Genomic DNA, 26307 nt, shown 5'->3' on the forward strand with positions numbered 1-26307 from the left:
CTTATTTTGATACAAATTGCACTTCTGAATCATACATTTTTCACCAAAATATCTTAGACATTTTGCTTTTATTGTCTGAAGTGGAGTGTTCTGCAATGAATGAATAACTTTTAATGATAGAAAGAGCATCAAACAGAGTCCTTGGATGTTCCAGGGCAAAATTAGACTATTGAGCATTAAATTTGTCATTCTTTTTCTTCACTATGCGCCACTTGGACTAATCTGACTCCCTACTCACAGCTTATTTTCATACTTCCATTGTCAAACAACTACAGAATTCATTTTAAGAGGGAACTTTGCACCAATTTTGAAATGTAACAATGAATTCTGTAGTAGCTTCATTTTGCCTCTCCAAGAGGTGACATGCTGCTCTGTGTGTGTGCATATAAAGTGTTTGGGAGGTGCTGTTGGTGAAAAGTGCTGGATAGGAGAATGGGTTTATTGGAATCTACAGATTGACAGAACAGGTTTTATAAACTTCAATTTTTCTATCCTTTTTGGTTTTGTATGTTTGAACCACTAAACAAAAAGTTGCCATTTTACTTAAATTCCATGTGAGGACCTTAAATTTATGCCCTCTTCCATCCTTTAGCTTACTCTAAAGCGCTGTCAGTACAATAATTTGCATCAGGTCATACATCATCCAATGCCTTGGTTTCCCGATCTAGTCCCTGTCTGCCAAAGCTTTGATTTTAAAATCTCCCAATCCCTATCTCCATTTCCCCATCTTTAAATTCTTCCAGTTCTATAATTTCTGAAATGTTCTTTCTCCAGTTCTAGTCCCAACACCTTCAGACCCTTGTTGGCTCTTCCTTCAACTATTTGGACCCTTAGTTCTGAATTACCCCACTCGCCCTGTCCCAAATGGCTTGGTGTAAGTTTCTGCAAGGTCACCAATGGTCACTCTGCTGAAGTGCCTTGGAATATTTTAGCATGTTAAAAATTGCCACATAATAGTCATTGCAGCATATAATGGGAGGATTTAGCCCACAAAGTTAATGCTGGATTTCTGTAAACCAGTCCAGTTAGTCACACTGACCTGTTTCTCTACAGCCCTACAGGGTATTTACCTGCAGTGACCATCCAATTTTGTTTCGAAATCATTGATTGTTTCGCTTCCACCATCCTTGTTGCCAGAGTTTTGGGTGATACAACATAACATTGCATAACAACTGTTTTTACTTTCACCCTCTGATCACTTGCCCTTACGCTGAAATCAGTATCCCTAGTCCTTGTCCCATAATCACGTAATAGGAACAGCTATTCTTTTTGAACTTTATTTAAATCTATTGGGAACAGTGAGCCCAAAACAGCTCTGAAGACATTGAATCACTTGGTATCCTGAGGGAAAAGGAATCCCCCTCAAACATCACCAGCACCTGATAGCTATAAGGGGTAGCCATGGGCCCCAGCTATGCCTGTCTCTTTGTCGACTACGTAGAACAGTCTATCTTCCATAGTTACACTGGCACCACTCCCCATCTCTTCCTCCGCTACATTGATGACTGCATTGGTACCACATCGTGTTCCCGCGAGGAGGTTGAGCAGTTCATCAACTTCAGCAACACATTCCACGCCGACCTTAAATTCACCTGGACCATCTCTGACACCTCCCTTCGCTTCCTGGACCTCTCCATCTCCATCAATGATGACCGACTTGACACTGACATTTTTTACAACCCCACCAACTCCCACAGCTACCAGGATTACACCTCTTCCCACCCTATCTCCTGCAAAAATGCTATCCCGTATTCCCAATTCCTCCATCACCGCCGTATCTGCTCCTAGGAGGACCAGTTCCACCACAGAACACACCAGATCGCCGCCTCCTTTAAAGACTGCAATTTCCTTCCCACATGGTTAAAGATGCCCTCTAATGCATCTCATCCACATCCTGCACCTCCGCCCTGAAACCCCGCCCCTCCAACCGCAACAAGAACAGAACTCCCCAGTCCTCACCTTCCACCCTACCAACCTTTGCATAAACCGCATCACCCGCCGACATTTCCGCCACCTCCAAACGGACCCCACAACCAGGGATATATTTCCCTCCCCACCCCTTTCCGCTTTCCGCAAAGACCATTCCCTCCGTGACTACCTGGTCAGGTCCACGCCCCCCCCCAACAACCCATCCTCCCCTCCTGGCACCTTCCCCTGCCACTGCAGTAATTGCAAAACCTGCACCCACACCTCCAACCAAGGCCCCAAAGGAGCCTTCCACATCCACCAAAGTTTCACCTGCCCATCCACAAATGTCATTTACTGTATCCGTTGCTCCCGATGCGGTCTCCTCTATATGGGGAGACTGGACGCCTTCTCGCAGAGCACTTTGGGAACATTTCCGGGACACCTGAACCAATCAACATTTCAACTTCCTCTCCCACTCTGCCGAGGACATGCAGGTCCTGGGCCTCCTCCACCGCCGCTCCCTCACCACCCGACGCCTGGAGGAAGAACACCTCATCTTCTGCCTCGGAACACTTCCACCCCAGGGCATCAATATGGACTTCACTAGTTTCCTCATTTCCCCTCCCCCACCTTATCCCAGTTCCAACCTTCCAGCTCAGCACCATCCTCATGACCTGTCCTACCTGCCAATCTTCCTTCCCACCTATCCGCTCCACTCTCCTCTCTGACCTATTGCCTTCATCCCCACCTCCATCCACCTAGTGTACTCTTGGCTACCTCTTCCCCTGCCCCACCCCCATCCCATTTATCTCTCCACCCTGGAGGCTCCCTGCCTTCATTCCTGATGAAGGGCTTTTGCCCGAAGCGCTGATTTATTTTCCTGCTTTTCGGAAGATGCCTGACCTGATGTGCTTTTCCAGAACCACTCTAATCTAGACTCTGACCTCTAGCATCTGCAGTCCTCACTTTTGCCAAGCCAACAGAGCACTCCCACTGAAACAGAATAGTCAGAAAGTCAGTCTTTACTGGACCACACACCCTACCCCAAAGATAACAGTCCTACTCTTGATGATATATCTCCTGGTTAACTGCAAAAGTCACTAAGTGGAACCTGGTAACTGGTTCCAATGAACAGTACTTCACTCAGGTGTGAAAACTGCACAATGCTTCATTGTTAGAAGAATGGAATTGAAAAGTAGGAAAATTCTGCTAAACCTCCATAAAATTTTGATTAGTCCAGACTTGAGTTCTCATGGACGGGTTGGACCGAAGGGTCTGTTTCCATGCTGTACATCTCTGTGACTCTATGACTCTCTATGACCATATTATAAAATGGCTACAGATACAGTGGAGAGGGTACAAAGAAAACTTAAAAGGACAATACCAGAAATGTGTGGGTATAAACATTGGGAATAGATTAGAGACTGAATCTCTTCTCTCCTCGTAGAAAGAAGGCTCGTGAATGACCTAATAGAGGCCTTTAAAATTATGAAAACAGTTGATAAAGAAGCAGTTTCCCTTGTGAAGAAAAGTACCACCAGAATTTGCCAATATAAAATAATCATCAAGAAATCAAGTAGTGCATTCAAAATTAAATTTTTTATGCAAGTAATTGTGAGAATGTGTAACTCATTACAGTAGGAACAAATTGAAGTAAAGAGCTTTCTTGTGGAACTTTGTCAGTAGCATTTTGGGAATTATGAAATGTGACACCACGTGGTTTCCCACAATCCAATGACATTGTTACTTGCTTGCACGAGCTGACATTGATCAGGCTAGATCATGCTTACTGAATCCACTTTCACTTGGCTTATTGTCACAAAGATAGTGTGACAATGAAAGATAATTGATTCTTTCATTTGAAATGGACTGAAAGGAACACTAACATCAGAGGTGTCCCTGTCTGTTTCATTACTCAGTCTGAATGTGAGTTAAATTAGCTTGTTGTCAATCTTCTGACACGTCTCCAAAGGCCGTTGATTCTGATTGTCAGTGTATGAAATCTCTCCCCTGTCTCTCTAGGGAGTCTAAGCTAAATACTATCAGCCTCTGGGGGTTTATTTATTCTGATCCTACTTCGCTTTGCTAAGTACTTCAATCCCATTTATAGTGAAGCAATGGTTTTTACATGGCATATCTTTGTTTGGAGAGGGTGTCTTACTTATGTTCTTTCCTCATGAGTACTGAGGAAATAGGTATTCAGAATATTTACAACTCTGGGATCATCAATTTCAAGTTTATGAAATATTCCTTGGAGACCAATGCTGATGAAATTACCAATACAATAACTAACTAGTATTAAACAATAGACTTATAAAGTTACACAGGGCAAAAGTGAGGTCTGCAGATGTTGGAAACCAGAGTTTAGATCAGAGTGGTGCTGGAAAAGCACAGCAGGTCAGGCAGCAGCCGAGGAGCAGGAAAATCAACGTTTCAGACAAAAGTCCTTCATCATAGCCTTGATGAAGGGCTTTTGCCTGAAACGTCGATTTTCGTGCTCCTTGGATGCTGCCTGACCTGCTGTGTTTTTCTAGCACCACTCTGATCTAAACCCCACTTATAAAGTTATACATTGTGAGATTTTACTCAATTAGTTTGCAAAGTAGTGTCAGAAGTTTCTTTTTCAGAATTTTACATAGGATCTTTTAACTATAGCCATCAGGTAAATAGTCATTATTGGAGGTTAATCATCTGAACTATAGAACATCGCTGAAACGTCACTCAGGGCAGTGTCTAGGCTGAACCATCCTTAATTGCCTCATCGAGGAGCACCCTCCATCATAAGTGGGGATGTTTGCTGATAGTTGCACAATATTGAGTACTTTTCATTACTCAGATTCTGAAGCAATCCTTGTCCGTATAGGGCAAGACGTTGACAGCATTCAAACTCAGGTAAGTTGCAATTAGCATGTGTGCTACATTAGGGGTCTTGTGGCACAGTACTAGTGTCCATGCCGCTGTACCAGAAAGTCTGGGTCCAGGAACCAACTCGGGACATAATGGCTACAGAGTTTTTTTATTCGCTCGTAGGATGTGGGTTTTACTGGCTGGCCAACATTTATTGTCCATCCATAGTTGCCTTTGTGAAGGTGGTGGTGAACTGCCTTCTTCAGCTGCTGCAGTCCACATGCTTTGGGTTGACCCAAAATCCCGTGAGGGAGGCATTTCCAGGATATTGGCCCAGCGACAGTGAAGGAGCAGTGATATATTTCAGGTCAGGATGGTAAGTGGCTTGGAGGGGGAAGTTACAGGTAGTAATGTTCCCATGTATCTGCTGCCCTTGTCCTTCTAGATGGAAGTGGTTGTGAATTTGGAAGGTGATGTCTGAGGATGTTTTGGTGAATTTCTGCAATGCATCTTGCAGATAGTACATACTGCTACTAAGCATCAGTGGTGGAGAGAGTGGATGCTTGTGGAAGTAGTACTAATCAAGCTGGCTGCTTTGTCCTAGATGATGTTGAACTTCTTGAATGTTGTTGGTGCTACCCTCATCCAGGCAAATGGGGTGTTTTCCATCACACTCCTGACTTGTGTCTTGTGAATGGTGGACAGTCTCTGGAGAGTCAGGAGTGAATTACTTGCAGTATTCCTAGTGTCTGACCTCCTCTTGTAGCCACTGTGTTTATTTGGTGAGTCCAGTTGAGTTTCTGGTCAATGATAATCCCCAGGATATTGATAGTGATGGATTCAGTGATGGTAACAGCATTGAATGTCAAGGTCCAGTGCTTAGATTGCCTCTTATTCGTGATGATCGTGGCCTGGCATTTGTTTTGCATGAATGTTACTTGCCACTTGTCAGCCCAGCCTGGATATTGTTCAGATATTGTTGCATTTGAACGTGGACTGCTTCAGTGTCTGAGGAATCACGAATGATGTTGAACATTGTAAATAATCAGCAAGCGTCCCCACTTCTGACCTTATGATGGAGGGAAAGACATTGATGAAGCAGCGGAAGATATTTGGACCTGTCATGCAGAGAACTAGTGTAGAGATGTCCTGGAGCTGAAATGATTGACCTCCATGACCATCTTCCTATGTGTCAGGTATGACTCCAACATCTGAGTCGACTTGAGAGTGTGGAGCTGGAAAAGCACAGCAGGTCAGGCAGCATCTGAGGAGCAGGAGAATCAATGTTTCGGGCATAAGCCCTTCATCAAAAGCAGCTACTGTGCTTTTCCAGCACCACACTGTTGACTCTGATCTCCAGCATCTGCAGTCCTCACCTTCTCCTATTTGAGTCAACTTGCCTGATTGAAAAATTAACAAAGCTTGGCAGTTAACTGTCAATCAGCACTAACAAGTACATCCTCCGTGGCAACTTAACAGTTCAAGTCCACTTGCCAGTCAATCAGCACTCTCCTTTCAAGAAGTATAAATGTTTGTATTCCCCTTGAATATGTATTCTTGCGAGATTTTCTGATGTGTGCAGGCCAAAATGCTTTGATAAAATGTCTTTTGTGCAGCAGTATTAAACGGAAATTAATGTCGTCAAGCAAAATTTATTTGAAATGGTACTCTTGATATGCCAGCAAAGTTATATATCTAATAAAAATGAAGTTTACTGTATTATCATAAACTCCACGTCTCTGCCAGTGAGTTTTACCTAAGGAAAAGTTGCACTATTTAAGTGATATCCCCTATATTGCATCTCTGTTTTTACATTGATTATGTGGACTACTTGAAACTTGTACACTTCTGGCCCCATAGGTGCCAGTTAATAAAGCTTTTGCTGCAATTGCTCTAGTATATTTGGATTTTCAAATGACATTGAATAAGGTTTCACATAAAAGGTTGCTATACTAGATGAAAGCTGGTTGGCTTGGGAATGAAATATTAGTATGGAGAGAGAACTAGCTAACAAACAGAGCCAGGATAAATGGGTCATTTTCAAAATGACAAACTGTAACTAGTGGAGTGCCACAGGGATTATTGCTGGGTCCTCCACCATTTATGATCTGTATTAAAGTCTTGGGTGAAAGGACCAATTGTGTTATGGTCATATTTTCTTATTATATAAAGACAGGTAGAAAGCATGTTGTGAGGAACTTGCAGAATCTGAAAAGAGGTATGGATATGTTAACTGAATAAGATAAAATTTGGCGAATAGAGTATTATGTTGGAATATTGAGGTTTTCCACTTGACAGGGAGAATAGAAAGTGAAGTATTGTTGAAATGGAAAGGAAACTAATGGCAGAATGCTATAGTGCAGAGGGACCTGTTTTTCTGTATGTGTCAAAAACAAACATTAGCATGCACATACAGCAAATGATCAGGGAGTAAAATTGAATGTTAGCCTTTAATGCTGGGGGGATGGAATTTCCATTCTGGAAATCCTGCTGCAACTGTCGGGTGCATTGGTGAAATCGCATGTAGAGTAACATGTGCAGTTTATATCTCATTACTTAAGGTGGGATATAATTGCACTGAAAGTAGTTCAGAGCAGGCTGATTTCTGGGATGAAGAGTTTGTCTTATGAGGTTAAGAGGTTGGGCCTGTATTCATTGGAATTTAAGAACAGGAGGAAGTAATCTTATTGAAACTTGGAAAATTCTGAGAAGACTTCACAAGCTAGATGCTGAGACGATGTTTATTCTATAGAACTATAGGGTATAATTTCACAATAAGCTGTGTCCCATTTATGATGGAGATGAGGAATTTCTACTCTTGGAGTGTTCTTAGTCTTTGGAATTCCCTTTCTAACAAGAAGTTTGGGCTAAATGCAAATTGAAAGAACTGTGGATGCTGTAAATTAGAAACGAAAACTGAAATTACTAGATAAGCTCAGCAGGTCTGGCAGCATCAGTGGAGAGAAATCAGAGTTAGCGTTTTGGGTCGAGTGACCTTTCCGCAGAACTGAAGTTTGGGTTGGTCATTGAATATGTTGAAGATTGATTTGGGGTTTGTTAACGACTGAAGGGTTTTGGGATTGGCAAGAAAGTGCAGGTAAGGTCACAAACAGATCAATCGTGATCTTATGAATGGCAGAGCAGTCTCAAGAGCCTACACCCTCTATTCCTTAATTTTATTGTAATTTTGTTGCCAAAACAAAATTTTGACAGGATGCCTCAAGAAAGTAAAGAAGTGAATTTGGATATACTTATGTTTTAGTCACTCAACATGGTTGAACGTTAATATGCCTGTCACCCAACAAGACATTGAACTGAAGAAGGCAGTTCACCTTTATCGTCCAATTGTCAGATAAATTCTAAATAGCTGTAGATATATAGATTTATTTAATATTAAAAATCTCTCTCAATTAAACCTTATGAGCTGGGAACTAATTTGTAACATTGGAAAAGATTTGGAATTTACAGCAGAAGAGGGAATCTATTTGGCCCATCATGGTAGACTGTGTATTCCAATCCCATTTTACTTTTTCTCCCTATGTTCAGTTGTATTATTCCTTTTCCAGTAAGAGCCACTTCCATTCTAAGTTATACACTCTAATCCCAACCTGTCTGTCTATTACAGGTGACTCAAAGCTACGAAGGGTCGACAGATGAATCTGAGGTAGGTTAAACGTTGTGTAAATGTGCTATATTAGTGCAAACACAATTAGCAACCACTACAGCACTGCACTGGCAATCGCGAGCTTATCAGTTCTATATATGCACACCACATTGAATAAGGAGTGAGTTGCAACAATGGATAAGGAGATTTATGATGGAGATGAGGAATTTCTACTTGAGAGTTGAGAAAGTGAAAGCTAGTTTTAAAAATTTGAATGGGTTTGAAAGAATCTTGGAGAACTTGGCTTAAAGCACAAGATGTAGTGCTTTATACTCTCTTTCCCTGACCTATCTGAGTCTTTAAACCATTTTCTAAATTGAATTCAACATCTGAGTACAACATTGTTGCTTCACCACCTCCTCAGCAACCTCCAACCACACCCACTTGCTGAGAACAACAGGGATCTTTATTCAATTGCTGGGAAAACATAAGTCCCTTCTGCACTACCTTGTACCCAGTGGTGATTTCAGAAACGCATTATTAAATTTGATACAGCCCTTGCTGTATATCTACAATGTATACTTAATGCTTTCAATTTGTATTAATGCACTGTCTTTATAAATGTAGTCTTTATAAATATAAATTTGCATCAATTTGCATTTCATTCACAATGCAGCTTAGAGATGTGAAATCTGGAAATCTTATTTGGTTCAGCTGAATTAAAGTTGCAGATCCCAATCTCCAATCGATTTCTGGGCTTGACTCACAGAATTCAGTTCCATGCTTGGAACATAAAATGAAAAGTAGGAACAGAAAAAGAATTGATGGATTTTTAAACTGCTCCTCAATCGTGGCTAGTCTTCTGGGTCACCTCCATTTGACCATTCCAAATATCCCTCTATTTCCCAAGACGCCAAAAATCTCTCAACCCTAACTATATGCAATGATGGGACATTCCCAACCTTTTTGGGTGAATAATTCTGAAGATTCTTAACCCTCTGAGTGAAAAATTGCTCCTTTCAGTTCTAAATGACTAATCTCTTATCCTGAGAAGTGTACAATTTAAATTTACCTTTTTTTACAAAGAGGAGTAAAATTTAAGGAGAACTGAATGGATCATTTTAACGGTCTTGATGTTTTGAATTAGCCATTTGCTTATCAATAGCTTTTCTGCCTCTAGTAAAAGGGTAAAGTGTTTGTACATCTAGTGAATGGACAGTATAATGCAGTCTCTAAATATTGTGTTGACATCCAGCAGAATATTTGTTTCTGGACCGAATGACCATTAGCACTGCAGTGGTAGTAATTCCTTTGTTTGAGAGGTTAAGTTTGGGCCTCAGCCAATACACGTCTGGTTGAGCACTGGTTAATGTTTAATGTGGGTTACAATGGATGCAGATGATGACTATCTTTCCCACTCTATTCTAAATGCACGTTTAGAAGAAGGTACTTATAAAAATAAAATTGCAAAGAATGCAATGGGAAGCTGCTTCTGTTTCATATTTCATAGTAAGGGTGATTGGTTCTGAGGAACCTGATTAACGTTTTTGAAGAGGTATGCACACCTTTTTCGAAAGGTATGCACAGGGGATTGAACTGAAGTGCCTCTGGAACTCACTTTCCCCCTTTAAAATGCTAAATCTATATATTTGACTCGGCTTTTGGTCATCTGCCCTAACATTGCCTTATGTGTTTTGGTGTCATACCTTGTTCTATAATCCATGGAAGTTTCTTGGAGTGTTTCGGTACATTAAAGGTGCTATATAACTATTGTTGTATTTCTATGGATTTCCAAAAGGCATTGGATGAACTCCCTCTCAATAAAATTAAATGAAGTTGAGGCCCAAGGAATTGAAGATACATTATCAATCTGAAGAAGAAAAAGACTGATTACAAGGTGGAATAATAGGCAGACACTTTAATTATTAGAACGTAGTGAGTGGTAACTTATAAGTATCCTCAATTTGGAATCTCAATTATTGAGTGTATTTATTAAAGACTTGAAATTAATATGCCAGTATTGTGAAAAGAGGCAAATTTGCAGATATTTTAATTGACCTGTTCAGGAATATCATGATACACCACTGGGGCAGATGTGACTTGAACCCAGACCATCCGGCCTTGTGGTAGAGGTTATACCACTGTGCCACAAAATCTACAAATCACATTATACGTAGTGTAGATGAAGATTAAAATTATTAAGAGATATTCATGGATAAAATGATTGGACAATATTTATTTTCCTGTAGAAAAATCTGAGGTCATCCATTTTGGGTCTAAAAAGGGTCGACTAGCCAGCTTTCTAAATGGTACAAAACCAGTGAAAAAGCAGAATGGCGTGTTGTTTCCATGGTGCCAGGATCAGGATGTCTCAGGGAGGGTGCAGAATGTTCACACAGGGGAGAGGGGCCAGCAAGAGGTCATTGTCCATATTGGAGCCAACGACATAGGAAGGGAAAAGGTTGAGATTCTGAAGGGAGATTATAGAGAGTTAGGCAGAAATTTAAAAACAAGGTACTCGAGAATGGTAATATCTGGATTACTCCCAGTGCTACGAGCTAGTGAGGGCAAGAATAGGAGGATAGAGCAGATGAATGCATGGCTGAGGAGCTGGTGTATGGGAGAAGGATTCACATTTTTGAATCATTGGAATCTCTTTTGGGGTAGAAATGACCTGTACAAGAAGGACAGATTGCACCTAAATTGGAAGGGGACTAATATACTGGCAGGGAAATTTGCTAGAGCTATTCGGGAGGATTTAAAATAGTAAGGTGGGGAGGTGGGAGATACTGAGGAAAGAGATCAATCTGAGACTGGTACAGTTGAGGACAGAAGCGAGTCAAACAGTCAGGGCAGGCAGGGACAAGGTAGAACTAATAAATTAAACTGCATTTATTTCAATGCAAGGGGCCTAACAGGGAAGGCAGATGAACTCAGGGCATGGTTAGGAATAGAACATAGAACATAGAAGAATACAGCGCAGTACAGGCCCTTCGGCCCTCGATGTTGCGCCGATCCAAGCCCACCTAACCTACACTAGCCCACTATCCTCCATATGCCTATCCAATGCCCGCTTAAATGCCCATAATGAGGGAGAGTCCACCACTGCTACTGGCAGGGCATTCCATGAACTCACGACTCGCTGAGTAAAGAACCTACCCCTAACATCTGTCCTATACCTACCCCCCCTTAATTTAAAGCTATGCCCCCTTGTAATAGCTGACTCCATACGTGGAAAAAGATTCTCGCTGTCGACCCTATCTAAACCCCTAATCATCTTATACACCTCTATCAAGTCACCCTAAACCTTCTTTTCTCCAATGAAAACAACCCCAAGTGCCTCAGCCTTTCCTCATACGATCTTTCTACCATACCAGGCAACATCCTGGTAAACCTCCTCTGCACCCGTTCCAGTGCCTCCACATCCTTCCTATAGTATGGCGACCAAAACTGCACACAATACTCCAGATGTGGCCACACCAGAGTCTTATACAACTGCAACATGACCTCAGTACTCCGGAACTCAATTCCTCTACCAATAAAAGCTAGTACGCCATATGCCTTCTTCACCGCACTAAAATATGGGACTGGGATATCATAGCAATTACGGAAACATGGCTGAGGGATGGACAGGCCTGGCAGCTTAATGTTCCAGGATACAAATGCTATAGGAAGGATAGAAAGGGAGGCAAGAGAGGAGGGGGAGTGGCATTTTTGATAAGGGATAGCATTACAGCTGTGCTGAGGGAGGATATTCCTGGGAATACATCCAGGGATGTTATTTGGGTGGAAGTGAGAAATAAAAAAGGAATGATAACCTTATTAGGATTGTATTATAGATCCTCCAATAGTCAGAGGAAAATTGAGAAATAAACTTGTAAGGAGATCTCAGCTATCTATAAGAATAATAGGATAGTTATGGTAGGGGATTTTAACTTTCCAAACATAGAATGGGACTGCCATAGTGTTAAGAGTTTAGATGGAGAGGAATTTGTTAAGTGTGTACAAGACAATTTTCTGATTCAGTATGTGGATGTACCTACTAGAGAAGGTGCAAAACTTGACCTACTCTTGGGATGTAAGGTAGGGCAGGTGACTGAGGTGTCAGTGGGGGAGCACTTTGGGACCAGCGACCATAATTCTATTAGATTTAAAATAATGATGGAAAAGGATAGACCAGATCTAAAAGTTGAAGTTCTAAATTGGAGAAAGGCCAGTATTAGACAGTATTAGGCAAGAACTTTTGAAAGCTCATTGAGGGCAGATTTTCGCAGGTAAAGGGACAGCTGGAAAATGGGAAGTCTTCAGAAATGAGATAACGAGAATTCAGAGAAAGTATATTCCTGTTAGGGTGAAAGGAAAGGCTGGTATATATAGGGAGTCATGGTTGACTAAAGAAATTGAGGGTTTGGTTAAGAAAAAGTAGGAAGCATATGTAAGGTACAGACAGGATAGATCGAGTGAATCCTTAGAAGAGTATAAAGGAAGTAGGAGTATACTTAAGAGGAAAATCTGGAGGGCAAAAAGGGAACATGAGATGTCTTTGGCAAATAGAATTAAGGAGAATCCAAAGAGTTTTTACAAATACATTAAGGACAACAGGGTAACTAGGGAGAGAACAGGGCTCCTCAAAGATCAGCAAGGTGGCCTTTGTGTGAAGCTGCAGAAAATGAGGGAGATAATAAATGAGTATTTTGCATCAGTATTTACTGTGGAAAAGGATATGGAAGATAAAGACTGGAGGGAAATAGATGGTGACATCTTACAAAATGTCCATATTATAGAGGAGGAAGTGCTGGATGTTTGAAATGGGTATAGGTGGATAAATCCCCAGGACCTGATCAAGTGTACCTGAGAACTCTGTGGGAAGCTAGAAAAATGATTGCTGGGCCTCTTGTTGAGATATTTGTACCATCGATAGTCACAGGTGAGGTGCCGGAAGACTGGAGGTTGGCTAACGTGGTGCCACTGTTTAAGAAGGGTGGTAAGGACAAGCCAGGAAACTATAGACCAGTGACCCTGACGTCGGTGGTGGGCAAGTTGTTGGAGGGAATCCTGAGGGACAGGATGTACATGTATTTGGAGAGACAAGGATTGATTCGGGATAGTCAGCATGGTTTTGTGCGTGGGAAGTCAAGTCTCACAAACTTGATAGAGTTTTTTGAGGAAGTAACAAAGAGGATTGATGAGGGCAGAATAGTAGATGTGATCTATATGGACTTCAGTAAGGCATTTGACAAGGTTCCCCATGGGAGACTGATTAGCAAGGTAAGATCTCACGGAATACAGGTAGAACTAGCAATTTGGGTACAGAACTGGCTCAAAGGTAGAAGACAGATGGTGGTGGTTGAGGATTGTTTTTCAGACTGGAGGCCTGTGACCAGTGGAGTGCCACAAGGATTGGTGCTGGGTCCTCTACTTTTTGTCATTTACATAAATGATTTGGATGTGAGCATAAGAGGTACAGTTAGTAAGTTTGCAGATGACACCAAAATTGAAGGTGTAGTACACAATGAAGAAGGTTACCTCCGATTACAACGGGATCTTGACCAGATGGGCCAATGGGCTGAGAAGTGGCAGATGGAGTTTAATTCAGATAAATGCAGGGTGTTGCATTTTGGGAAAGCAAATCTTAGCAGGACTTATACACTTAATGGTAAGATCCTAGGGAATGTTGCTGAACAAAGAGACCTTGGAGTGCAGGTTCATATCTCCTTGAAAGTGGAATTGCAGGTAGATAGGATAATGAAGAAGGCATTTGGTATGCTTTCCTTTATTGGTCAGAGTATTGAGTACAGGAGTTGGAAGATCATGTTGTGGCTGTACAGAACATTGGTTAGGCCATTGTTGGAATATTGCGTGCAATTCTGGTCTCCTTCCTATTGGATAGATGTTGTGAAACTTGAAAGAATTCTGGAGGATTTGAGCTATAGGGAGAGGCTGAACAGGCTGGGTCTGTTTTCCCTGGAGCGTCGGAGGTTGAGGGGTGACCTTATAGAGGGTTACAAAATTATGAGGGGCATGGATAGGGTAAATAGGCAAAGTCTTTTTCCTGGGGTCGGGGAGTCTAGAACTAGAGGGCATAGGTTTAGGATGAGAGGGGAAAGATATAAAAGAGACCTAAGGGGCAACCTTTTCACACAGACAGTGGTACGTGTATGGAATGAGCTGCCAGAGGTAGTGGTGGATGCTGGTACATTTAAGAGGCATTTGGATGGGTATATAGGAAGGGTTTGGAGGGATATGGGCCGGGTGCTGCCAGGTGGGGCTAGATTGGGTTGGGATATCTGGTCGGCATGGACGGGTTGGACCGAAGGGTCTGTTTCCATGCTGTGCATCTCTACGACTCTATAAAACCAGAAACCATGACAGTCCACAGTAACTCCTGATGGGTGCAGGTCCAAACCTTGTTCCATACAATGTCTTATTCGTAGTGCAAGGCAAACTTATTTAAATGCAAAGACCCTTTAAATTTCCTTGTGATAATTTAAATGGACTGATGTGTGTGTGACCTGCATAAGGACATTTGAGTTGCTGCACAGCTAAACGGGAACTTTGTGTCCAAATACATGGATCATTAGAATGTCAGGAACAGATACAGAAGATAACTTGAATAGTTACTGAAGTATTGCTATTTATATTCAGAAGATCAGGACGCAAGTGGTCAAAATCATTCTCCATCCGTACAAAACCTTGGTTAAACAACACTTGGAGTGTAGTGAACAACACTGGGCACCTCACCTCAGGAACGATATAAGGGTGTTAGAATAATTACAATAGTATAATGTATAAATCTAAAGCAAGCCAAATACTTTTTTGTATGCCTGTTGGTAAAAACAATTTTTTAAAAAAAGTTTTCACACACAAAATTGAAATGAGACGGCAGCGTTAGGCATTAAATGAGAATAAGACTAAGTTGGTTCTGTAGTTCAGATTGTGAATTTTCATTCTCAAGTTTCGGGTCCTGCCTGTTGCAGTTTGTGCATCCTGCTTCAGGTATAATTAATAAAGCCTTGTAAATTCTGTGCAATCTTATTGTTTGCCTCTTATTTTCAAAAGACTTAGGGCTTTTCAGACTGGAGGCCAGTAACTAGTGGTGTGCCACTAGGATCCGTGCTGGATCCACTGTTTTTTGTCATTTACATAAATGATTTAGATGTGAACATAGGAGGCATGGTTAGTAAGTTTGAAAGTGACACCAAAATTGGAGGTGTAGTGGACAGCAAAGAAGGTTACCTCAGAGTACACCAAGACCTTGATCAGCTTGGCCATTGTGCCAAGGAGTGGAAGATGGAGATTAATTCAGATAAATGCTCGGTGCTGCATTTTGGGAAAGCAAATCTTAGCAGGAATTATACATTTAATGGTAAGGTCCTGGGGAGTTTTGCTGAACAAAGAGACCTTGGAGTGCAGGTTCATAGCTCCCTGAAAGTGGAATTGTAGGTAGATAGGATAGTGAAGAAGGCGTTTGGTATGCTTTCCTTTATTGGTCAGAGTATGAGTATAGGAGTTGGGAGGTCATATTGTGGCTGCATGGGACATTGGTTAGGCTACTCTTTGGAATACTGTGTATAATTCTGGTCTCCCTGCTTTTGGAAGGATGTTGTGAAACTTGAAAGGGTTCAGAAAAGATTTACAAGGATGTTGCCAGGTTTGGAGGGTTTGAGATACAGGGAGAGGCTGATTAGGCTGCTGCTGTTTTCCCTGGAGCATCGGAGGCTAAGGAGGCTAACCTTATGGAGGTTTACAAAAGCATGAGGGTCATAGAAAGGGTGAATAGCCAAGCTATTTTCCCTGGGTTGGGGGAGTCTAAAAATAGAGGGCATAGGTTTAAGCTGAGGGGTGGAAAGGTTTAAAAGGAACCTAAGAGGCAGCTTTTTCATGCAGAGGATGGTGTGTTTATGGAATGAGCCACGAGAGGAAGTGGTGGAGGCTGTTGCAATTACAACTTTTAAAAGGCATCTGAATGGGTACATGAACAGAAAGGGTTTAGAGGGATATGGGCCAAATGCTGGCAAAGGTGGTTAGATTAGTTTAGGATACCTGGTTGGCATGGATGAGTTGGACCAAAGGGCCTGTTTCTGTGCTGTACAGCTCTACAGAATTATGACTCCATTAATGATAGGTATTTTGCAATTGTAACAAAAACTGATCACAGATGTGTGGAAATGCCATGAAACTGTCGTCGTTAACAGCTTTGAATGAAGCTACACGAAGAAGAACATTACTGCAATGAAATATGGATAAAATCACCATATCTTCTGATGTTGAAAGATTTTAGAAATGATCCAAAAATGTGAAAACATGCAAAATGCATTATGAAAGATGCAAATACTTAGCATCTACAGTAGGGATTGTATTTACTGGATTCTACGCATTTCATGTGCATGTTACAAGATGTGAGACTGTGTGGATATTTAAGAAATGCTGTCTGAAAAGAATACTGAAATTCCATTTGAAACAGCTAAAAAAAACCTCTTTCTTTCGCAAGTACGTGATTTTTCTTTTTGTTCTTTCACACAATGTGGGCATCACATGGCAAGGCCAGCATTTATTGCCCTAAAATATCATCTTCATCTATTCTGAGTGCTTCTAGTAACAGAGTATCTTCCTCCATTGCCACGGACTGGGCAGCATCTCTCTCCTAAGTAAAGACAAATGCAAAGTATTAATTTTATACATCAGCTATGTCCTTGCTCTAATGTTTAGATTCCTTTTATTGTTCCCTGTTATAGAATCCCCACAGTGTGGAAAGAGGCCATTCAACCCATCAAGTTTGCACTGACCCCCTAAAGGGCACTCCACTTTATTCCAACATCCACGCATTTTACTATGATTAACCCACCTAACTTGCACATCTTTAGACTGTGGGAGGAAACCAAAGCACGTGGCAGGAATCCAAGCAGATACGGAGAACAGAAGTAAACCTGGGTCCTGATGCTGTGAGACAGCAGTGCTAATCACTGAGCCACTGTTCCTGTCCTTTTCTCTTTTACTGTTTATGTGCCTTGGAAGACTTTGGAATTTCCTTTTTGTGTTAGTTACCAGTCTTCTATCATAATTCCTTTTCTCTTCTACTAGTTGCTTTATTACCTTCTGCCTGAATAATTTGCACCCAGCCTGGTTTTCAATCATATTTCAACCTGATACCTGTCATTCTTTCTCCTTAATTTCTATCACCTTTTTCACCTGGATTAGTTGCCCTACTTTCCAATTTGAGGGAATATACCTTGACTGTATATAAACTATCTCTTCTTTGAAGGTTGTTCATTGTTCAGCCTCAGTTTTACTAGCCAATCTCTGGCTCCAGTCTATCCCAACTATGTTCTTACCCCAGTGAAGTCGGCTGTTCCCCAGTTAATTCATCTTTCTCTGGAATGTCCAGTATCCTTTTCCGTTATTATCCTACCATATGATGCAATGACCCCTGATTCCTAAATGTTACTGCATTGACAGTTGATCTGCCTGACCCAATTTGTTCCCAAGACTATCAGTGACTCCTTTCTTGATTGACTTACGTTTTGCAAGTGTTCCTTGTTGCCTTATTTGGCTAAATGATGTCTTGACGGCAAGATGATTACAATAAGGTCAGGAGTTGAGTAGCCCTAGCAGATTCCATCTGAGCATCGGTGATCAGGTTACTCCTGAGCAAGTGCCACTTGATAGCACTATTGGTGATGCAGTCGTCTTATATGAAGAGCAACATAACACTAGGGTAAATATATGTTGATGGTGCTTAGAGGTTTGTGTTTGTCCTTTAGCAAAAAAAACGGAGTTCATTGTCAGTACCAAAATCATTAAACTGGATTTTTTTTAGTCATTCATTGAATGTGAACATTTCCCATTCCCAAGTGTTCTTAAGAAGGTGATGATGCATTGTTATTTTTTAGCTGCTGCAGCCCAAATGATATAAGTATAGGGCCTGAGAGAGGGTGATCTTGGTGGTGCTAATCACTGGGGACATGCCTTCAGGGTGCCCTAGCCCTTGGTTACAGTGGGGTCAGAACTGCCCATCAGAATAGTGATATCCTGTATGTGGGACAGACAGGCTCACTGGTGGAGCAGTAGATAATCACCGACTCTATCAGCAAAAAATGTGGGAGAAGCAGCCGGTGAGTGTAGAAGTAACTTGGAAGGTTAGGCATCCTGTCGATGGGTCTGGTTCTTGCAGCTTTCCGAGAGCAGGTCCAGGCGCAGTGCTTGTTGAAGCCAGCAGGCGACAAGGAGAAGGACCGAAGTGAGGAGTTTGCAAGGTTGGAGACAATGGCTGCATTTGCAGGATTAATGATGGGAATTCAGAAGCTGGGAAGGGTTGGATAGAAGGGAAAGGGTGGGAAAGTGCTGGGTGGAGAAGTCGTCTGCAAATCAGAGAGGGCAGTGTTAAACTGATCGACAATTGAATATTGCCCACTGAAAATTTGAAATCACCGAAGTAATGGTAGCAAGTTTTGAGAAGATTTGTAGCTCAGGTTAAATTCTGGATGTAGGTTTGCTCGCTGAGCTAGAAGGTTCATTTTCAGATGTTTCGTCACCATATTATGTAACATCATCAGTGAGCCTTCGGATGATGTTACCGAGTATGGTGACGAAACGTCTGAAAATGAACCTTCTAACTCAGCGAGCAAACCTACATCCAGAATTGAAGTAATAAATTCCTTGAAAATGAATGTGGTATCCCACAACTGAATAAGATCAGTAAGTACGATGTGGAAGAAAATGTAGTGGATTTTAATGTAGTGAAAACTGTCAATTATTAAATTTAAATCGGTGATTGTTTTCTGAGATGCAATAAATAAAGCGCACTAAGTCCCTGGTTAAAATATTCTAACTTTGTACATATGCAGTAGAAATGCATTAACTGTGACTTGCCAGTCTATGGAAGGTTGATGACTCTGTGTAGAATTGCCTGATTGTTACTTTACCAAAAACTTTTATTTGTATTCTATGTTTGTTGTCTTGTACTAATGTAAATACTGCTGTATTTAGGAAATTCAGATTTTGTGCTGTGACTTGAAGTTGACTGGAAAGGTTGATAATTATGGAGGAGATTGAACAATTCTTCTATTTGAGTCCAAAAATCCCATAATTCAATATTTCAATACAGAAAGTATTGTCAATATGAGACTCCATCATGTCATAAGTGAGTTATTGTAAATGAAATAGGAAAATCAAAAATCACCCTGAAAATTATCAAATTGCCCTCAAGAAAATCTCAAGAACCCTTGGAAAACTTTTATATGGATTATAGAGTCAGATTCAAAGAAGCAGAGTTGGTTTCATAATGTGAACAATGAAATTGTGTGTGATTGACTGACAAAGTCATGGTGGTAAAGTGTATCATCCTGAAACCTGAGCTTTAACTGGAATAAGTAGAGGAATAAAGTAGAAAGCTCAAGTTTTACTGAATGATATACAATATTCCAATTTCTTTGTTACTACTGTTTCTAAGTATGGGCACCAGAGTGTACAAAAGGCATTTGTTAAAATGGCTGTCAAGATGAGAATTTGCTGAGAAGCTGATACTACTCTCGTAAGAAGCCATGGATGATTTGATGGCAGTATATAAAGTTATGAAGGAAGTAGATAGAATAAATAGCAATTGTTTCTGATGGCTGAGGGATTGTTAATCAAATTTCTCTTCACTTAAATGCATTGACAAAAGAATCAGAGGTAGCACGAGGAAATCTCTCACTCAAATGTGGTTTGGGTTTGGAATGCATTCCTGATTTTGAAGTGGATACAGATGAAACTAGTGTTCAAAATGGATAGATACTTGGGAAGAACAATAGGAGAGAATGAGTGAGATTGGGGGGCAGTGGTAGGTCTGTTTCTAGAATAGATCAGAGTGGTGCTGGAAAAGTACAGCAGGTCAGGCAGCATCCGAGGAGCAGGAAAATCGACATTTTGGGCAAAAGCCCTTCATCAGGAATCCTGTTTGCCTGTTTCTGGAATAGGCCACTGGGATTGTCAGGACGGCTCTGCCATTTAGTACCATCATAGCTGACAATCTGTTTCATCTACAACTTTCCAAGTTGCAAAATCCTCTGATTTTCTTGTGCTGTATACATTGAATATAATAACTGAGCATTCACAGTTCTCCAGGGAAGAGAAATAGGAGGATTCATAATTCTGAGTGAAGAAATTGTTCTGCATCTCAGTCCGAAATAACTAATCCTTATTCCAAGACCAATATCTCTGATTCTGGACTTCCCAGGCAGGGATCCAACCGCCTAACATCTAAGCTGTGAAGAGGTTTCACAAGATCCTATAGCAGGGAGACCAGAATTACATGCAGTATTCCAAAAAAATGGCCTAACCAGTGTTCTGTCCCCCGCTTACGACAACTTCCACCACAGTTGTTTGACCCTTTTAAATGTTCTGTAATATTTATCTCATCTGTGTTGCTCCTGGCATTGCTTTCAAGAAGGGGATATGTGTTGGCAGCCACCTGGTCAAATGGCAACTTAGGCATTGCCTAAAATATCCTAACAAAAGTAATCTAAGTGTGCAAATAAGCAAATTATGCTTTTGTCTGGTCTCAGATTAGTTAAATCATTGCCATGTAGAACCATCTGAGGGGGTAGGGGTCAGTTTTATTTTCATTGTGAAATGACAAATTTATTGTGCTACTATAAAGTCAAACCTGTGAAAGCTTCATCTCATTTTGGGAAAGTACAGTACCTATTTTGTTTTTTTTAATGTAGGAAACACCACACCAATAAAAAATCAATAATGCTAAATCTTATGAGATGGAACAAATTAAAGTATATTATGGTGTTGAACTTTATTGCACACAATTGATTTTTCTGAAGTTCAGTGATGCCTTGTCCCTCATTGTGTAAGTATGGAATGACTTTCTGTTCATGTCTTTGTCCTGCTACGAGTCAAAGCGTGTTACTGGTTGCAGTACATTTCCATAGAAATACAACTAACTGTCATTTCAACTCTGAACATTAGTGCTTATATTTGTGGGTTTGCAGGATTATTAAAATTTAACAAAATTATTGATTTTCCTTTTATTTTTGCTTCTGAGTTTTCTCAAGGTGGTTGTTTTTGAAGAACAAAGCTCCTTTGCACTATGTTATTTTTTTACGTGAGGCAGTGTTACTGAAATCCTCCCTTTAAATAACTAAGGAGCATTTTTAAGTAAATATGTAATTTACTTTGAAGCAATTTGAGCAAATACTTTGCATATTTTTGAAAATAAATTGTCCGAATGTGTTTTTACGAATATCAGCAACATCATTGTTGGAACTGCTGTTACTTTATTCCATTTAAGTCAGGGATTTTAAGTGTTATAGGTTGTCTGTATTATTATGTTATTTATTCTATTCTTCTATACTTCTTTTTCTTTCTTCTTCGTGCATTTGTCGAATTTCCTGTTAACGACTTCCTGACTGTTTGCCTCAACTACTTCAATCGTAGTGGCTCCTATATTTTGACTATTCTTCAGGTCAATCAGTTTCTCTTGATTTCTTTTATTTATTTGTGTCTACCTTGTTTGCATGATCCCTCACAACTGGAAACAACTTCTATCTACTGTATCAAGCCCCTTAATCATTGCAAAAACTTCAATCGCATCATCGTCTTTTCTAGAGAAAATTAGTTTGTCTGGTTCAATTTGTTTTGGTTGTGATGACCTCTCAGTTCTCGTGTCATCTTTTTCAATTTTTTTGCATACTTGCAGTTTTTCTATTGTAATAGATGGAGAAATCCTTCAGAAACCTTCCTGTTGCTTGTTTTGGAGGTCTGAAATATGGAGGAGAGTCATGTAGAAATTGTGATCTGGTTTGGTGTTTGACCTTGCGCCAAATTTGCAGAGCACAATCAAACCCAATTAGTCCACAGTAGTTTGAGATATTTTTCAATCAACCTATTCAGAGATGTTACTGATCTAGGTATAGGAGCTTTAATGCTTGCCACAAGCCCTCTCCCACTTACTGTACTGCCCACACTACCCCTTTCTATCTTTCTATACACTTTTTCTCATGTAACCATCATATGTCACTTTAAACACGTATAGAGCTGATATATTGTAGCTTCTTTACAATTCAGAGGTGATGGATTCAACAGGCTAATTCCAGGATCAGCTCATCTGCCTTTTTGATGACACTTCCTCCTTCAACATCTGACCGCCCTCCAACAGGTGCTTATCCATCCAAACCTTTTGCCACTTTGTGGGGTTACTGAGCTATGTAACAACCATTCACCATTTACCAGACATAGGAAGTAATGCCTTTACAGTATCAGGTTTGAACACTTGGCCTGCTATATACATGTACAGGTACACTCATCCTTGAATTAATTGGTCATTGACTCAAGATCCAATCTATAGATATTATCTATAGATGTTATCTATAGATATTATCTATAGATATTATCTATACATAATATCTATAGATATTTGTGGGCGGCATGGTGGCACAGTGGTTAGCACTGCTGCCTCACAGCGCCAGAGACCCGGGTTCAATTCCCGCCTCATGCGACTGACTGTGTGGAGTTTGCACGTTCTCCCCGTGTCTGTGTGGGTTTCCTCCGGGTGCTCCAGTTTCCTCCCACAGTCCAAAGATGTGCAGGTCAGGTGAATTGGCCATGCTAAATTGCCCGTTGTGTTAGGTAAGGGGTAAACGTAAGGGTATGGGTGGGTTGTGCTTCGGCGGGGCGGTGTGGACTTGTTGGGCCGAAGGGCCTGTTTCCACACTGTAAGTAATCTAATCTAATCTATCCAGCATAACATTAAATGAGTGCTGTACCATCAGAGATTATTTCTTTTGGAGGAGACATAAACTGAACCCCAGGTTGCCTTTCAAAAATAAAAGCACAACACCATTCAAAGATCAGAAGAGTGTTCTCCTGGCCAGATTTTCTCTCTCAGAAATCATTAGTAAACAGATTGCGCAGTCATTTATTTCATTACTGCATATGAGGTCTTGCCTTGCACATATTGCTGTTTTTGTAACATTACAACTGCAAGTCCATGTCAAAACTGTTTCATTGCCTGTAAAGGCATCATGAAAAACATTACACGAGAGTTTTTTTCTTTAGTTTCTCAATAAAAGTAAAGAAAGTACAAGTAAAAGGAGTGAAGTGCCATAAATAACAATGGGAGAGTGTATTAAAGAACAAACTTCTGAACCAATGGCTCCTTTAATGATCTTAGAGCATTCCAAAGTGCCTTGCAGCAACTTAAAAACTTGTGTAGTGTACAGTAAAAATATAAAATGCTCCAAGTTCACAGATTTTTCAGTGTCTATAAAGAGAAAACCAGAATTAATGTTTCTGATTGATTACTGTTCATCAGACCAGTTCTGTTATCTGTTATTCTCTCCATAAATGCTGCTTTACCTGCATTTTCATTTTCTTTCCTCGTTCACATTTCCAGAATTGCATTATTTCTTTTATGTTCTTGTGAAATATAGTCACTATTATAGAAAGCACAGTTGATTTAGCTAAAGTTTCAAGAAAGCTTCAAAAGTGAAGAAGTTGGAATGAGAGGCTGCAGCTTCAAACTGCAGAACATAGCAGCCATTTTGGAAGCTGACTATAACTTGCCGCCATCACATACAATTGCTGTTTACCAGCCTGCATGCATGTAATCTCGCCTCCACCCCCAACACACTCTCAGTCTCATTCTCTCTTCCTCTTCAACATTATTGGTCAATTGTAGTTTTTACCATTTCGCTTGAGTGTCCTGAACCTCATCAATGAAAATTAAATAAGTGCACAGTGACAAATAAGAAGGTTGAATAATGGTAGTTATGATTTCAACAGATCTTATTACTGGGCATGTAATAAGTTAAAATAGAATAGTTCAATTTGAAAGATATTGAAATACAAAAAAAGCTACATTTGTGGGATTTGGGTGTCGTTGGCTGGCCAACATTGATAGCTCATTTCCATTTGCCCTTGAGAAGGGAGTGTTGAGCTGTCTTCTTGAATCGCTGCAGTCCACTTGCTGTGGGTTGACCCACAATGCCGTTAGGGAGGGAATTTCAGAATTTTGACTGTGAAGGAATGGCTTGTAGGGGAACTTGCAGGTGGTAGTGTTCCCAAGTACCTGCTGCTTTTGTCCTTCTAGATGGAAGTGGTTGTGGGTTTGGAAGGTGCTGTCTAAGGATCTTTGGTGAATTGATAGTATTCAAACATCAGAGAGAATTCACTTCTCAGTCACAGGTTTTGCTCAACTGTTTTTTCAATTTCTGTTTTGAGAGTTTGACATCCTCTTTCCTGGATTATTCATACATTTGAGCTTAGACTTTCCCAGCTTTGAATAACCCCTTCAAGGTTCTATCCATGCACTTCAAACTAAAATCCTAGCACTGAGATTTTTTTTCCAACTTCTCTGAAATACCTCTTTTTCATAGAAGAAAATATTTCATACATTCAACTTCAGTCAGAATTTCTGCGAGCTGCACTCTCATTCATAATAATTTTATAAAAAGGTTCCAAGTTACTGACAAGTACATCATTAAACTCTTGTACACTCAAACCAAAGCCTTTGTGCCACATGTTCAAAATCCAAACTTTTATATATATAAGTGTATTATATAATAAAAAGCACACACAAAACTGTGAATAAACACTGAAACCAACTGCTCTGTTGCCTGATTTGCGAAAGGTGTTATTCACTGTATTTGTGCTGAGAGAGGACATTACACACCTTGAAGTTGACACTTACAATTTTTGAGATTACTTTGGCAACTTTGGAGCTTGGTATGGCATAGATAATGTTATACCCTCAGGTAATAAACAAAATGGCCACAACTTTTGGTTCTGCTTTTCTCAATTTGGCAACTACACAAAGAAGGGATTAGAAGGGAGGTGCAGCGTAGAGGGAGACATACCTCACACACCTCCTCGTTCTCATCCCACCTCAAAGAGGATTTGTAGACTGGTTATTTGGAAACTAGAGATTCCCACTTAAAATCTGGCTGATAACACCCATGATGAATCCAACAAGAGAGACTCAGGAGCAATCTAATGAGAACCACAGGGTAAAGCACATTTGTCATTGAGCAATCTGTTACTAGGATGCAATTTGGTTCGTGGACAGATCGCCTTCAATACATACTAGCCAGAGTTTCCAGAATGATTCATGCACTATCTTCTGCACAACATTGCCCAGCTGTATGGTTTGGATTTTCAGGTGGAGCAAAGCACAGAATATAGAACTTCTTCAGATAATTCCAAGGAGGAGGAGCTAGAATATGATGTGCCTAATGTATTACCATTAGCGCACATGATTGCTCTGAGCATCCTTGGCTCACCAAAAATGTGCAAATTGGAATGTGCTGGAAAGGATGAATCAATATGAATCAATAATGTTTCATGAGCGAGACAAATCCAGTGAACATCCTTAGCCTAACTCTTGGAAGTAAGGAACAGGACAAAAGTGTGACAAGTCAAAATACACACGTGCAAGTACTTGTGTATATAAAAATCTTGACTGTTGTTTTCCTGGTATGTCTATTTAGAATAGGATAAAGTGAGGTCTGCAGATGCTGGAGATCAAAGTTGAAACTTTATTGCTGGAACAGCACAGCAGGTCAGGCAGCATCCAGGGAACAGGAGATTCGACGTTTCGGGCACAGGCCCTTCTTCAGGAATGAGCAGAGAGTGTTCAGCAGGAGAAGATAAAAGGTAGGGAGGAGGGACTTGGAGGAGGGGCGTTGGAAATGTGATAGGTGGAAAGAGGTCAAGGTGAGGGTGATAGGTCGGAGTAGGATGGAGGCGGAGAGGTCAACAAGAAGACTGCAGGTCAGGAAGGCGACGTGGTCGACGGTGCCCTCCACCGCATCTCCTCCACTTCCAACTCCCCTCCTCCAAGTCCCTCCTCCCTACCTTTTATCTTCTCCTGCTGAACACTCTCTGCTCATTCCTGAAGAAGGGCATGTGCCCGAAACGTCGAATCTTCTGTTCCCTAGATGCTGCCTGACCTGCTGTGCTGT

At 40.8% G+C, this 26307-nt stretch overlaps 1 protein-coding gene across 1 annotated transcript in view; it reads left to right on the forward strand.

Moving 5' to 3' along the window:
- The window catches only part of vps41 (VPS41 subunit of HOPS complex), a 165633-nt gene that overhangs the window by 3333 nt on the left and 135993 nt on the right, over positions 1-26307 (forward strand). The window contains exon 2 of the mRNA XM_043688929.1: positions 8381-8419. Within this exon, the coding sequence (XP_043544864.1) occupies positions 8381-8419 (39 nt within the window). The remainder of the gene's footprint in view (positions 1-8380; positions 8420-26307) is intronic.

This window comes from Chiloscyllium plagiosum, chromosome 4, assembly GCF_004010195.1.
Source record: "Chiloscyllium plagiosum isolate BGI_BamShark_2017 chromosome 4, ASM401019v2, whole genome shotgun sequence".
Lineage (NCBI taxonomy): Eukaryota > Metazoa > Chordata > Chondrichthyes > Orectolobiformes > Hemiscylliidae > Chiloscyllium > Chiloscyllium plagiosum.